This window comes from Homalodisca vitripennis, unplaced genomic scaffold, assembly GCF_021130785.1.
Source record: "Homalodisca vitripennis isolate AUS2020 unplaced genomic scaffold, UT_GWSS_2.1 ScUCBcl_3337;HRSCAF=8813, whole genome shotgun sequence".
Lineage (NCBI taxonomy): Eukaryota > Metazoa > Arthropoda > Insecta > Hemiptera > Cicadellidae > Homalodisca > Homalodisca vitripennis.
The window spans coordinates 1-16888 of record NW_025779447.1 but is presented as its reverse complement, the minus strand read 5'-3'; the positions used below and the strand labels follow the sequence as shown (position 1 = coordinate 16888).

The 16888-nt window shown below is 33.0% G+C and overlaps 1 protein-coding gene across 1 annotated transcript in view; it reads left to right on the top strand.

Annotated features, from left to right (window-relative positions):
* LOC124372477 (cadherin-86C-like) overlaps positions 1–16516 on the top strand; it is a gene marked incomplete at its 3' end in the record, with an annotated part of 45857 nt that extends 29341 nt beyond the window's left edge. The window contains 1 exon segment of the mRNA XM_046830879.1: positions 16414–16516. Coding sequence (XP_046686835.1) covers positions 16414–16516 — 103 coding nt within the window.
* Positions 16517–16888: the final 372 nt, after the last annotated feature.

Sequence of the window (16888 nt, the reverse complement as noted above, 5' to 3'; positions counted from 1 at the left end):
CAACTAGTTCGGGCCACCGTACTCTGCTTCATTGATAACACATTGAAACCTTATGAAAAATAAATTCCCCTTAAACTATAACCAAAAAAAACCCCTTTTGATATCAAAACCATGGTGTTTACCAATTGACGGTAAGTTTATGGCTGACCAAACCGATATAGCAAAGTGCACTGATAGTCATTCTTTACTGAACAGACGATAGCAAAGCCGCATCTTCCGACCATTTATGTATACAACTACTAGATAGATAACTGCGCAATTTAAAATGTGTCTTGCCGACTGGGATCTTTGCATCTACCAGACGACAATAAGACGGCAGCTGCAGTAATTACGTATGTTGTGATCGCCTTGTTTTTTTGTACTCGCTCAGTCAGGTACGTAGTTATACTGAATGTATGCTTAATAATCATGTATATTTTTACCCAGTGATAAAAGGTTTAAGGATCTTGAACTGAACATGAAGAATTAAAAATGATGAGCAAATCAAGAATTTATTCACTTCTTCTTGCTATTTGACTCAAATGTCACATGTTTTAAAGATACACTTGTCACATCCGCTCGCAAATTGTAGAAAATTCATTGCTATTCGAGAGTAGGCATAGTTGGTACTTTTATTCTAATAATTTTTAAAATATAGGAATTCACACATTGGTAAAATCTTTTGAACTATTTGTAAATAGTGATTTATTCAAAGTTTAATATTTAGTGTTAAAAACAATCATTTTCACGGGGAAAATATTTACTTGATATAACTACATTTTTAGTTATATATTATCCAAATACTACTACAAATCTCGATTACATTAAATATGTGCAAAAATGGATCTTGATAAAGAAGAATTATTTTCCTAACAAGTAAATGCAATCTTTTTAAATATAACGCATCCTTCCTAGTTTATGAATTCATACAAACTGTGCAGGATGAACTAAAATCACTAATGCCTCTAAAATCAAAACGGGAAAAGAATTGCAAGATAAGTTTTTGCAATAAACCGTAATCAATCGAGCATAATGTGAACACCTACCAACTACTCAGTAGCTAATCTCTCGTTATAACTATAAAGACATTGACGGTATCTAATGACCTCACTTCCATATTAAACTCCCGGAACTATGAAAGGGCTCTGTTCACACAGAATATAAACTTAAACAATTGCAGTCCTTCCTGAAACCAGCCTTCTGAATCGTCCTTTGCCGGCCCGAACCCCTCGGGCAACTATTTATGCTCGGCGCAATCTAGCCAAATTTTGTTCCCCAGAAGTTTTAAGAATGGCCTACTATGGCCTAATCCATCCTCATTTTGCGTATGGAATAATACTTTGGGGAAGTTATGCAAAAAAACAATATGGAGCGCGTCTTTAGACTCCAGAAAAAAGCTGTCAGAATCTTTCAAAAATTTGATTTACAGAGAGTCGCGTAGGAAATCTTTCAGAGAGTTGAGATTGCTGACTTTGCCCTGTCTCTATATTTTTGAAATGATCATGTACTGCAGATCAAGGTGCATCTTGATTCGTGGCAGGGACGTTCATCGATATGACACTAGAGGCAGGGACAACTTCCGAACTCATCAACGCATATTGACATTAGCACAACATCTACCGCAAGAAGTTGGTGTCAGATCAATCAATTTAAAAGTTGTCTCAATCTCCTTTTGGTGTCCAAGGCTTTCTACTCTGTTCATAAATTCATGATAAGCCCCTGGGATATTTGAGAGTGCTGGATCTGAGGTCAATGCGATTGTGTCTTGAATGATTGTGTGAATTGTGAATATGAGGTTGCTTTAGTGTTTGGATAAATCGTGTAGATTTACTTGAACTATTGACTATTGCGATACGATGTAAAACATTTTTAAATAATGCAATAAAGAGATTATTATTATTATTTTTATTAACGTTTACTGGGCTGACAAAATGATTTTGTGAAATTTTGTGCTCTTAATTGTCCCAGCGATTCATCATAAACTCGTCAACAGAGTAAAATGCCTCTGACACCAAAATAGTTTTGAACTGATCTTTAAATTGTTTTAAATTTTGTTGTTTAATACCTTCAGGTAGACTGTTATTAATCCGACACCAACTTGAGAATGCAAATTTCTGAAAGCATTTCTTCTGTGTTGTTGGACTCGAAAGTTATCGAGTTACCTCTATTCCCATGATGGTGAAACCCCCCCCCCCCCTTTGATCTGGAGTAAAGGATCACCTTGAGAATATAGAACCAAGACAGAGTTAGTAACCCGACCTTCTTAAACGCATCTCTGCATGACTCTCTGGCTCTCAAACCCAAAATCATTCTCACAGTTCTTTTTTGGAGTCTGAAGACCCGTTCCAACTTGTGTTTTGCACAGCTACCCAGAGTTTAATTCCATACCCTAGATGAGGATAGATAAGACAAAAATATGCCGTTTTCAAGACTCCGATGGAGCAATACTGTACCAAGTTGCGAAGAGCAAAATTTTCTTATGCAATTTCTGTACATGCGTGGTCGATGTGATTATCCCAAGTCAAACCCCGATCTAACTACATTTCAAGGAATTTCGTGGTTTGTGTTTTTATTGTTTACATTGTTTACATGTTTTATACTGTAAAGTTTCATTAAATCTAGAATACAGTAAATGTTTTGTTGATAGTGCTAATATTGACAGTGTCTTGCACTGAGCGCAAAAGAAAAAAAAAAGACTTTTCCTGTAAAGTGACGTGACAAGCCAGGGTCATAATGGTCAGCTAGGCGAAAGACTCAAGAATGTATGTCAAATGATATTTTAAAACTATTTTTTAATTTGTAAGTAGCGGATTTGAGAATGTTATTGTATGGTGGGAGGGATGGCACAATTTCAAGTCTATAATATTTGAGACAATTTTTTTAAGGAAAACTGGTAATAATGATTTATTAAAGCGTCCTTAATATAAAAGCAGCAAATTATGGTATTGTGTTTGATGGGGATGGATGGGATTGAATTTAAAACCTTTGATAAATGTTTTATAAGAATTACATGTAGAGTAATATGAAATTATATTATATTGTTTACCGAGATTCGGCCGGCAAAGCAGATTCGGGACGACTCAGACGAATTTCCAGAGGTTCATATCGGTTTGCTTCTGTAGTGTAAAACTCGTAGAATCATCTTTTACAGTCTATAGTTTTATATTATATTTAAATACATCCATGACCTTTTTTATTGATACAAAAAGCCAATGTAGTTCCTAAATCTGGCAATAATACTAAATATGATTGTATAAACCTCCCACATTTAAAATTTACCGTTCTATAGATCTCCCCGAGAAACAAACGGAAAGACACACATTTCTGCTTTAAAGATTTAGTGATAGATTTTATTTATGTACCATTGTTTATGTACAATTCAAAAATTTAGTTCAAACAAATTTAAAACCTTAGAAATTTATTAAATTAATGAATAGTGTTATTGTTATTGGTTCAAAATTAATGAAGCCTGTAACTCGGGGGGCTGGAAAAACTTAATTTATGATTCTCTGTCTATCTTTCCGAACGATATTCCGAAAACTAAATGTACTATTGACTTGATGGTCTTGATGGTTTCATGATGGTCTGTGTCACTCTATAGAGTTTGGTTAGGCACTAGCCAGAGAGTAGTAATAACACTAATATTTTTGTTTCGTATTGCACACAAAACTTGTATACAAAATTGTACACTATAGATTAATAATACCTCATTTTTTTCTATTAATTAATTATTTGGGCAAGATATTCTTAAAATAAATAATAACTAAAGAAGAAGTTATCAACATACAAAAAGACAAGTTTTATTATATTTATTTATATATTATAGTTATTTTTTATATAGTATTCAATTGTTACATAGTATTTATTTGTTTGTATAGTATTTATTTGTTATATAGTATTTAATTGTTACATAGTATTTATTTGCTATATAGTATTTGTATATTATTATTTTTTATTTTACACTATTTATTATTTGTTATGTTATATTTATTTATTATGTTAGGTTACTTATTTAATGTGATTCACAAAGTTAACTGCAAAGTCATTGTTTTGTTAAGTTTCAAAAGTCACTTACCACAATTAATGATATTGTATTCAGACACCATGGACACAGATTTCAATATATGAATATGCTGTGGATATTGCCTCTCCCTTAAGGAAGGCAATATTATACGATACAAAATTTTATGACAATAGTATCTATTATGTCACCAAATATTGATATAACTGATGGAAAGTCATTGCCATTGTCTATGGTCTAATATTTGAATTTATACTGTTTTTTAGATTATAAGGTTTATTTGTTACATTGCTTAGTTATATTATTTTATTTTTAATTCTTCATAGTTTATTTATTGTTATAGGTCTTTTTCTACTTTATAGTATATTTCTTGTTATAGGCCTTTTCTACTTCATAGTTTATACAATAATTAATGAAATTGTTATTATTATTTCAATGTTATTGTTATTTTTACTGTTAATTATTTATAGTTCGTATTATTGTTTCCGCTTAAAAATCTATAGATCATCCTAGTGCATAGTTCCAGAATTGTTGTTACTTACCATGGCAAACAGGTTTTTTATTTGTTAGCAGTTTATTATTTATTGTCGCTTTCTGCTCAAAAATGTTTTGATATAATGATTAAGCTAAAAAAAGTGTAATTTTTGAATTGTCTCTATTTTATATTGGCTTAAAAGTTAATGGTGGTGGGAGATAAAAAATGGACGACTGCAAAATGTTTCAAAGCTTGTAACATGTTAACTGTCAACAACTTTTCCCGCACGCGCCCTGTGAGGCGCATTGGGATTTGTGAGATTTATGTACTAAAAATGTTGACTTGAATAAAGAGTTTTGAACTTGAACTTGAAAAAGTAAATATTTGTATCGTGAATGCTTAGCTGTTAGCTGTGATATTTTTAGGAAAGGGGTAAATTTATTTAATTAACAATAAATTCAACATTTTCAAAAATTATATTTTGGCCTGACAAATTGCCCCCTTGTGCATACTAGTATGTCTAAATTTATTTTAAATCATAAACACACTACAATGAATTTTTTATGTATCAAAGGAATTTTTATTGTGGAAAATTAGCATTTCTTTGTTGTACTCTTTATTTTCCTCAAAAGGTTTTAACCAATACCACAAAGTTAGAAAACATTTTATAATATTCTTTTTAATATGCACTGTTAAGATATTATAAGTGCGTTATCGTCTTCAATTCAAGAGTATTTTCTTATTGATCCGTTCTCTCTGGAGCGGTTCCCTGATATTTATGACTCCAGGCTATCGCTTTCCAGATAATAAACGCGCCACTCAGAACACTCAACCATTGAAACCGTTGGCCTAACATAATATCAACTTACATGATGTTCCATTCCAATTGGCTAATATAATGAAAAATCTGTTATAAAACAATCATTTTCCAAACTCCTGCCTATCATGAAAATTTACATTGGACTAAAATCCTAATTACAGTTAAAATATTGACATGCGTAGATATTAACTTCTTTATCATTCAGCTAACGCACTTCTCCCTGTCTACAGTGTCATAAACATCGTTAAAATTCAATACTCATGCGATAATTTTAATACACGCTGTTCTAATGTATTGATAAGACTTTACCAACCACGTCATTCATAAGAGGGCGCAATGAAAGCTGATTAAAAAGAGGAAGGAAATTACTTTGCTTGCTCTCAATCTGAAGTATAGGTTAGATTGCATCTTGAACCTAATGCATAGATGACCACTGCGGTGCTGGCTCGGTATATTCATCACTGCATTGACAGATTAGGTTCTATTACTTCCTTCGGTGCTCAGTGCACAGTTTTCAGATCTGCGATCACAGCAAGCACTGCATTCAGTGCAGGTGCAGGACACCGAGGAAACTCGCTTCCGGTCTTCTGTCAAGAACAGGGCGAGTGAGCGAGAGAGAGAGAGAGAGAGCGAGCAGTCGAATGACAAAGAATGAACATCCGCCCCGCTGACCAACATAGTACTCTTACTACCACTACGACGCGACAATAGTACTCCTGTCCGGCGTAACCGTGGTCAGCACCTCCTGCACTTGGTCAGAGATTCATTCATGAGTTTTTCTAAAACAATTCAATAACTAACGCTCGCTCCCACTTAACTCTGTGTTAGCAGCCGATCTTTAAGGTTGACTTTTTGATTATTCCTAATGACTGCAATTTTGGGTATTAAAAAAATTGTTTATATTCATCTCTCTCATAACCAGAACTAAAAACTGTTAATGATAAAGATATGAATTTTTAAAGTAGGTGCAAGTAGTCTGTCTGAAGAAAATGTCATGAATTTATTTATAACACAGTTTTTAACTATTTATATATTTTGTTAAAACATTTTAAAGCTATATTTAGTCTTAACAAATTTAATTTTCTCAAATCATTAATTAAGAAATGTTACGTCCTGAAGTTACTATTTATCTACGTACTGTACAAAATTCACTTTTTTATCATCGGCATCGGCCGTTTAATTTGGACTTCACCACAAACATTTTCTCATTTAAACATATATTAATCGTAAAAAATCCTTTAATATTGCTGTATCCCTGTATTATTAACTTATTCCCTTACGACTTATATTGAGGTAATATGTGACAAGCTCTTATATGTGTTGCCTTTATTAAACCTTCTGTTAACGCAGAGTATAACGAGACCTCGGTTTTGCAAATGATAATGTACAGTGTGAACGGATTTTCTAAGTCTTCTTATTATTCTACTTGGAGATATCTATGATTTTATGTAACTCATTATGTAGTGAGGAAATATTTTCTCCCGTGTTTAGTGACTTTAAATTAGTATTTAGTGGTTTCTTGCAATAAGACGGAAACGTTTATATGTTATTTGGAGAAAGGAATGCAAGTATGATCGTTGGACAAAATGCAGTTAATTATAAACGAAATGGGTTAAGTGAAAGGTTAACATCAAAAGTTACAGTATATATTTAACATTTAATGGTAAATAAGAAGCAGTATTGCGCAATGGCGTCCCGTAGCGTTTAAATGTTGATAGGGTTTAAATCCAATCAAATAGGTCTCAGTTCCATATAGGACATATTTGGTTAGGGATCATAAGTACTATCAGACACAGAACTTTGTGACACACTTTTGAGAACGCCTTCCTTTAAGATTTATGCACGAGACTTAGTGCAAACAAATATTCTAAAACTCTAGGATAGAAGCAGTGATTTTAACGCGATTTACTGACTGTTTATATCCATCGCATATACATAACAGAGATTAGGAGCATTTGATAGTGATGCTTCCTTTCCTGGGAAGGAGCGGTGGATTTCCCATATGATATTTTTCTTATATGGAGTAATCTTCATTCGTTCATAACTGTTATGATATTTACTATGTGTGCTCTATATAGGTTTATTTGAAAAATTTGCCATTTATTCTGGGATTGGTATCCGCAAAGCAATGTTGAGCGACCATCTATCTTATCGCTTATTGCCAGGTTTACATCTTAAGGAAATTCTTTAAAGCTTAAAAAATTTTATTATTTTCATTTCTCATTTTAAATACGTTAAAACATTTGTTATTTTTATTAACATCATGTTATTAACCTTAATTAGTAAAAATAACACAAATAGGACAATATTCGTATTGTTTTTGCTAACATGAACCATAACAAAAAACAAATTACTTTGTAAGTGTTACTATTTTTCAGGAAAATTTTGATTTAATTAAAATAAATAAATACGGAAAACTAAGGCGCGGCGTTGAAGTTTCAAAATCAAGCAACATTGGAAACCTCTGCTATATTTATCCCATAATAGTATATTTAGCTGTTATTACTGTGTCGTGTAGTGTTTAAATCGATAGAAATATGTTGAATTCATTATCATTAAAAAATTTACTAAAAGATAATTAACATTTTTTGCGACAACTTGAGCAAGGTATTATTATCGTGTGTATGAATGTGAAAGAATTGGGGGGGAATATATTTTAAAACCTTTTTATCGGTAGGTTCACGCCATTCTCTATTTGGGGCAGTTCCTTAACACAGAGAAATTGATAATAATAATCAATTTGCAAAATTCGCACCTATAATATTTTACAACACTTGACATTTAAGAGGCTCTTTTAATTAACTAATTTCTGTAGAGACGGAAAATGGGATTTTTAGCTATTTTATAGACCAGTAGGGCGTAGACCGAAGAGATTTTCGAAATAAGAATATGCATACATTCATCCAAGGAACCCTAAGAATGTCTACCTAAAATTGCTGTACAATGGGTTAAATATATATTTATATAGTTAAAGCGTGAAAGCAAAACAAACAAACATAAGCACTTTTCCATTTATATAATTATTAATACCATCATGTGATATCCAGGCCTAAAAATCATTGATAATAAGGATAATACATTTTACAGTACTTGCTAGAAAAGTGGCTTGTGAGAATATCATTAATTTATTCATAATAAAATTCTTAAATTATATTTGATTTAAATATAGACATTTTTAAGATATGTGTAATTTTAAATATGTAATAATTTATGAACTATTTTGTCCTATTCTGAAGTTCTAAATTACGTACAAAAATAAAATTTTTATATCCATCCGTTTTTTTGGTCCTAATTCACGAACTCGACAAATATTTTCTACATTCAATGTATGTAGGTCTTAAAAGCCATTAATAATGCTTTATATCTACGAGAGTGGTCTGAAAAGTTTCCGACCTAACAAACATGACATAATTTGTGAAATAAAAAAAAAAAATTCAACATAGTCTGCTTGTCACTCTACATACTTCTATTGGCGATACCATCTCTGTAACCCGTAAAAATTGTACTCGGAATATTTCTCTGAAAAATAATTGTTCACGTAGGTGATTGCCTCTTCATTTGACGATCATCTTTGTCCTCCGAGCGCAATTTTGAGATGAAGGAACGAAAAGAATTCGCTTTGGGGACTGGATCTGGTGAGTAAGGCGGATGGTTAAGCAGTTAAACCCGTAATTCATGGATTTTCGCCATCAGAACCGCTAAGGGTCGAGAGGGTTCGTAGCCTTGGTGAAACAGTATATTTTTTTTTCTACAAATGTGGGCGTTTCTTTTAAAAGATTCTACCTTTACCTTGTCAAGTAATGATGGATAGTATGCTCCTGTTATGGTTTCCTTTTTGAAGCTAATCGATTAAATTAATTCTATTAATATCGCATAAACACTCGTCATCTCTTTCCCAACCAAAGAAGCAGCTTTTTTTCTTTTTTTGAGTCGGTTCCCTTCTTGTATTTTTCTTTCGGGAGTATAATGGGGTAGTCAAGTTTTATCTACAGTAGTTAATCAACGCCAGAAGAGCGTTGGACATGTTCATCCTAAAACCTTTTTGGTCTAACGTGAGCAAACGCGACAGTTTTTCTCATGCCTAAATGTTGGTTTAAAATGTGATAAACACGTTCTTTAGAAATATAACCTCTGATATATTTTTTCACTTTAATTCGGTGGTCGTCTATCACCATTTGGTTAACTTTGTCGATGATTTCATGGGTATTTGCAGTTTTTGGACGTCCCGAACGTTCATCGTCTCCCAAGATCTTATGGCCATTTTTAAATGAAGCAGATCAAAATTTCACTGAGGTAAATAATTGTGCAGAGTTTTCCATACACAGAATCCAACTCATATTTTATTTGAGAAGGCGTATTGCCTTTCAAACACAAATATTTAATGGCAGCACGTAATCGGGTCCATATCACAAAAACACTCATATCAACTCACTCGACTGTTACATAAAAACGGCGCGTCGAAAATAGCTAAAACTTCTCTGAGTAACTGTCAACAGACGAAATTCAGTTAGCTTTTGTTAACGAAGCTTCCATCTTCACGTTCAGAAAGCAAACTTTTCAGACCACCCTCATATATTATTAACTAACTCCGATATGTTTAATACAAAATTAGAATGTGAAAAGATCTATGTTGCTTTTATGTACCATCTTTTAATGCAGAGTATAACGAAGAGTTGGTTTTAGCATCTGTGAATGTAGAGTGTGAACAGACCTTAGCTACATTTTATGGTTTTATATTATGCTATATGGATATATTCCTGTGTAATATCTCATTGTGTAATACCATAATATTTCTTCCTAAATTCGTTAAACTTTAAATTAGTGCTCAGTGGTTTCTTGCAATCAAACATTTAATATGTAATTTGAGGAAGTAAATTTTTGTATGATTGTTAAATAAAATACAACCATAACCAGAATAGGCTAAAGTAGTGAAAGACTAACATCACATGTTACATTCGATATTGAAAATTAAAGGGCCAATAAAAAGGGGTAACATAAGAAACAGTATTGTGCATTGGCCTTCTGTGTTCTTAAAATTGTTAAACGTGCCAATGAACTAAAAAATAGGCGAATTTAATGAAATAATAAAAATTTGTGCGCACTTATTTCCATAAAAACATTTAGGGAAAAGGAATAAATTTAAAACTTTACAATTAAGTGCAGTACCTGAGAACTATTAATTTTATAAGATCAGCTCAAGGTTTTGTCCACAATAAATTGAAATGTCAAGACCTTATTTGTATAAACTTGGTATAATGTTTATTTGTTAGCTGTTAGTGAATTCAACTCCCTTCAATATCACATAGATATAATTTATTTTTTTATGGCAGGTTTATTATAAAATGTACAACTTTTATTTTTCATCTCATTCCGTATTTATAATTTTAGTATATAAATATGTTGCTGGTTATCTTATAGTATAAATTGGTAGATTTAATTCAGCAGTTAGTATATAATTAGTAGGCATATACGTGTATACATTCCTGGTCCCTGATCATATTCGAAAATTAGTTTAAATTTAAAACAATTCTTAGATTTAAGTTCATCATTAATGATTGGTGTATTATTTTTAAAATAATATTAATGTAGAATATTACATTCTTTTAGTGTGGTGATATATGTGATGTAGATATTTAAAATTTTAAAATAAAAAATACTTTGAAGAGTGCTATAAAATTTGTGATATTCTGGCAAAATAAAACTGTTATTTTATCTATTTCAATGCAATCCATTCGCTGATTTTCTGACCACACAACTACCCAGCAATAATTGAGACGCTTGAAGCATAGTATTCTCCGTGCGTAAACCAGCCACTGTCAATTAACTTTTATGTTAAATTTACTACAAGAAAGCGACCCATTAACAAATTAAAAACAGTATTATGACAAAAATGCACACCATAGATAAACTTTACTTATATTAAAACATGCACATTGCTATATCTATTTATAATTATAAATGGAAAAATAGTTTAAAATGAAAATCTATTTAATGCGTATGATTTAGAAAATGTCCATTCTATTGAAATATATGTTTAATATTATGAAATACAACAAATGTCTGTGGGTAATAAGGATGCCACAGATCAGATTCAACAGCAATTTATGTTTTAGTATTAATTATCCAAGAAATTCTGTTACTTTTAGCTAAGGTAGTATTATTGATTATCTTAAGGGGAGCAGGTCGATGAAAATTTTAAAAAATTAGAAAAATTTTTTATTGCTTTTTTGAATAGTTTAAAGTGTGTATTTTAAAAATATGTAAGTATTAATGCTCAAATAAATTTATAAATTACCAAAAAAAAATCCCAAACAAAAGATGTTCACTAGTTTTTTGCAGCAGTTCGTAAGATGTTGGCTGACACAATCATATATATCATGTGTGTTAGTTATAAGTATGTTATGGCTTTGCTCTGTTGGTCAAAACCTAGGTACTGACAACTGGGAATACAGATGACAGAAAGAATATTGCTTTATTTGTTTTGATATGCTTAGGAGGTTATGTTGTATGTGTTTGTGTCGGATAATTGTGTTTTACTAAAAGTGTTGCACTTTATTCATAGTTAGTGGTAGATTAGGAGTGTGTATTGTTTCTTGAAGTGTTTTACAACTTCTTATAACCATGCCAAGAGCAAAGGTTAGTTACAAAACTAAATCTAAAACAAGTACCGTAAGTTGGACTCTAAATCTAGGCCTACCCAAACAGATTCTTCTAGCCCTAGCCCTAGGCCTACTACTAATGCAAACATTAGCTTTGCTTCTAAAAAACTGTCCTTTGATAAATATGACAATTATGAAGGAACTGGAATGGGTAGTGTTATTTTGGATCTTAGTTTATTTAGTGAGCAATTAAAAAAATTTGTAAAATGTAAATTCTGCGATAGCGAAGACTGCATAGAACTTTGTACTACGGATAAGAAAAGATTTGGATTGGCTGTGAATATTGAACTGAAATGTTGTGTTTGTTTGGAATCAACTAATTTTTACAACTCTAAAAAATGAGAATGGAAAATATGAGGTAAACTTGAAATTTATTTACGGCATGAGAACGATCGGAAAAGGTATCAGTGCAGGTAACATTCTGTGTTCATTATTAGACTTACCTTTACCACCTCAAAAAATAGGACCTTGTAGTAAACATAATATATCAGGCTGTTGTAAATTGTGCTAGTGAAAGTATGAAGCAGGCAATTGAGGAAGCTGTGTCTGTAAATGAGTGTGAAGAAACGTCAAAAAGAGATTTGACGGTTTGTTTAGATGGGTCTTGGCAAAGGAGGGGACACAAGTCACTGAATGGGGTTGTCAGCGTAACATCATTAGATACTGGCAAGGTGTTGGATGTTTCCATAATGTCCAAATACTGTCAAATCTGCACTGTACATGAAAATAAAAAAAAAATAGTACCTGATCATATATGTTCCAAAAACTACGAAGGGTCAAGTGGCGGCATGGAAGTTGCGGGTGCCCTAGATGTTTTCCGAAAGTCCAGAGATCGAAATGTACGGTATGTACGATACTTAGGAGATGGTGACAGCAATGGTTTTAAAAAGGTGGTTGACGATAAGCCATATGGAGATGAAGTAGAAGTAAGAAAACTGGAATGCGTCAATCATGTCAAGAAGAGAATGGGGAGCAGACTAAGGGAATTGAAGAAACGGTTGGGAAAAACAAAACTAAAAGATAATAGAGCAATAGGGGGCAAGAATAGGCTAACAAATAATGACATAGACAAGCTGCAAGAATATTATGGCCTAGCTATAAAAAGAGGTGGATCAGATCTTCAACAAATGGTTAATAATGTGTGGGCAACTTATTTCCACAAAATATCGAATGATGACACTCCGCAACATGGCCTATGTCCAAAGGGGCCGGAGTCGTGGTGCGGTTATAATAAAGCCGAAGCCCTACATCAGACTTTCAGCCATAAGTCACACAATTTGCCATATGAAGTGATGGTACAGATCAAACAAATTTATAGAGATTTAGCCAATCCGGATCTTCTAAAAAAATGCCTTGACCAAAAGACTCAAAACCAGAACGAAAGTTTCAACAATGCCGTCTGGTCTAAGGTGCCTAAAAATGTTTTTGTAAGGCTAAACACTCTAAAACTTGGCATATATGATGCAGTTTTAACTTTTAATAATGGATTCACCAGCAAATTGGATGTGTATAAACAAGCTAGGAATCAAACTGAGCGAGAAGTCTGTTGCCGCATTGCGAAATTTTGATACAATACGATTGAAAAAGGCAGAAAAATCTGCTTTAGACATGACCAAGGAGGCTAGAGTTGCTAGGAGGAAAAGAAAACTTGCATTAGAAGAGGAAAATGAAGACCCAGATGACCCTGAGTACGGAGCTGGGATGTTTTAGCAGCAAAAGGTTAGTTTAGCAGTCATTTTTGCCTTTACCGGACATTTCCCGGAAACTTGGTTTTTTTCATATAAAGGTACATGTATCTCAAAAACTATAAATGCTAGAGAATTGAAATTTGGTATGCATATAGAACAGTGCAATTCCAACTGGCGTTGCATCTTTTATCATTCTATCTAAAAAAACAAATGAGAAAAAAAACTTTTTGGTATAAAAAAAATAATTTGTTTACACACAATATTTAAAAATTCCTAAAAAAATTTATTTTAAAGACTTTTTTACTAAAGTTGCAAGAGATGTTTATAAAGGAGTACTCTTTGCCTACAAAAAATTTGAAGGTTGTAACTTACTTAGTTTTGACAATACATGTACCTAAAGTTTGTAAATTTTAACATGCGCGGGATATGAACGACCCGCTCCCCTTAAATTAAATAAAATATGTTAAATTAATGCATCATGACTTGGAGTTTTACAAACGAAAGGCAAGTACAGGTCATTTCAATAATTTACAATCAAAAGGCAGATGCAGGTCCCTTCCCCTCTTTCTCCCACCACTGACCACACGACCCGCGGAGCAACATGTACCGCTTAATTGTGCGGTGTATAAAAAGGACCAACATGGACCGCTCATTACACGCGGACCAGCATGTGGACAAAAGTTTTTATATATTAAAAAATATTAGCATACATTTATCAAGCAAGTTATAAAACATAAATGTATGCTGAGAACAAATTCATAATACGGTTATATGGCGGTTTAAATAGGGGGCTTGATGGACCTGCATGGGTCGCTGTATAACACAGGACCATCAAGTGCCTCGTTTCCGTAAATATATATATATATATATATATTGTACTCCTACACCTTAAGTTTGTAATTGATAATTTTATGATTACAGTGGCATAGATAAAGGAGTCCGAATCCCCCTTCCCTGAACCCTAGATTAATTGTAAAACTTATTTACTTGTAGTTTGTTTTTAAATCTTTTGAATAAATAATCTGCTGTTAACTGTGTATTTTAAATACCTCCAGTTTCTATTATGTTTTGTTACTAATTTATTCCCTAAACATTTGGGGGTAATAAGACCCTCAAGAAGTCGCCTCGGTGTGCTTAATGCCCGGAGGAAGATAATGATGTTCATCACATCTTCTTCGCTTGCGGGCGCTTCACCGAGGCCAGGCGAACGCTCGCCACCACAGTTGGCGATGTTTTGGCAGACACCATTGTGGAGCTGTACATGCGATCCTTCATCAGAAGCGTGAAGACGGATGCCTCGCTGACTCCTAGCTTCCGAAACAAGTAGTTTTGTCCTGGATGGGACATAAGACACACGGACCAGGCAAGATGTCATCCGAAAAGGGTTCCGGCCTGGGCCCTCCGTGGCCCGTAGGGGGTTTAGTGGATAGTCCGCAAGGGAGTCCCACACTCTGTGCGCAAATGCATTCCCCCTATGTAAAAAGAAAAGAAAAAGAAGTTTGATCGAGGGCGTTTCATTGCTGCTTGTCTGTGAGATTATATGAAAATTTGGCTATACTATACTACTAATAAACAGCACGGCAGCCGTGCTTGAGAAGAAATTTTTGGTAAATATGAGCGGTTTTATAGGTTTATTTTGATTTTAGCACTTACTTAATTACATATTTCATAAAAGTATTTTTCAAAAAAATTATATACTATGTTCTGATATGTAGGCATATTGGTTGTTGAATATCTGAAAAGGCTGAGCAAGGTTCATGGAAAACTTATGCTTAAAAAAATAAGAATCGTTAACCAATGTTTACTAAACTTTAATTATAAATGCTGTATTTTCCATGTCACTGTCTTTATTGAGCTGACTAGACACTGCATCATTTCATGAAATAGACAAGGGTTGGTTAATATGAATGTTGATTCTTAATTCGGCATCTGGAACCTGATGCTATTACATACCTGACACCTGGAATCTGGAGCCATGTTTGTCTGAAGAGATTGAAAAAAAGTCAATGACGAATAAGCTTAAAAACGAACAATTTCTATCATCTCAATATCAAAGACAATTGTGCACTGGATGAGACAATAAGAATGTCAATTCACCTGGATTATACTATATTTTATATTTTGTAATGTAGGTGTCCTGTGGTCTTGCAGAATTCATGATGAATCAGTCAATGGTAATTTGCTTTTATGTATATATCCTGAATTACATGAAAGTAGACAAGGGAAACAGGGAAATGTGTAGATTAAAGAAAAATATTTTAGGCCTATTGGTTTGGGAAAAAAAATATTCCATATTTCATACCCCCCACTTCCCTCAGCGGAACCCCTCAAACATAATCTTTATATACACCACTATACTATCCATCAAATCAACCTAATTGTAGTACTTTACAGTTCATTCAGTATCCTAATCCATTTAGCATTGAATTTTTGTATTGGCATGAAGATTTGAATTTGCCTTCTAAACGCAAAATCCAATATACATTGAATCTTTTTGCACTTTTAGAATTTTAGGTTTAGAGAATAACAGGTTGACAAACTAAGTATCTTGCAACAGAGTTACTTTCAATTTTAATTAGATAAAAGTTAGTAATATTGAAATATTGTACAGTTTGTGAAAATTTCTCTAAACTGAGTAAAGTGGATCTATCTACTTTATAGTTTGTTTGTACATTATGAACTATATAAATATGCAAAACACTAATAAAGAATTATTTAGACTTGTTAAAATATGAGTATAAATACATTAATGTTATGTGATCTCTGTCTAGGAGTGTTGTGGTAGCTACAGTCTTGTTTACCGGGCACTCTGTAATTGATGTGGACAAACTTCAACATCAACTCAACAACAGGACTGAACTTGTTGCTACTGTCGTAAGTACAACTAACTGTTGTCAGGTAGTGATCATCTACAACAATAGGATGGGCTTTATAAATAGCAACTATAGATGAACTGCTTTGAGAGCAACCTGTTAAGTGAACAGTGCAGGGGGAGGGGAGTGAGAGAGAGAGAAGAAACGTGGACTCACTTCCCTCTCCACATTCCTTACCAACCACTCCTCAGTCACCATTTTACGACTCGTAGGGTATTTGTTGCATAACAGCTGTTTTACAAACCCAGTAAAACAACAGCTGTTAACAATAAACATTTGTTAAAATACTTCTTAATTATACTGATATATTAAATAAATTAAATGGACTATTCTTAACATAAATAATAATGTTTGTTATTTCATAAGAACGAGA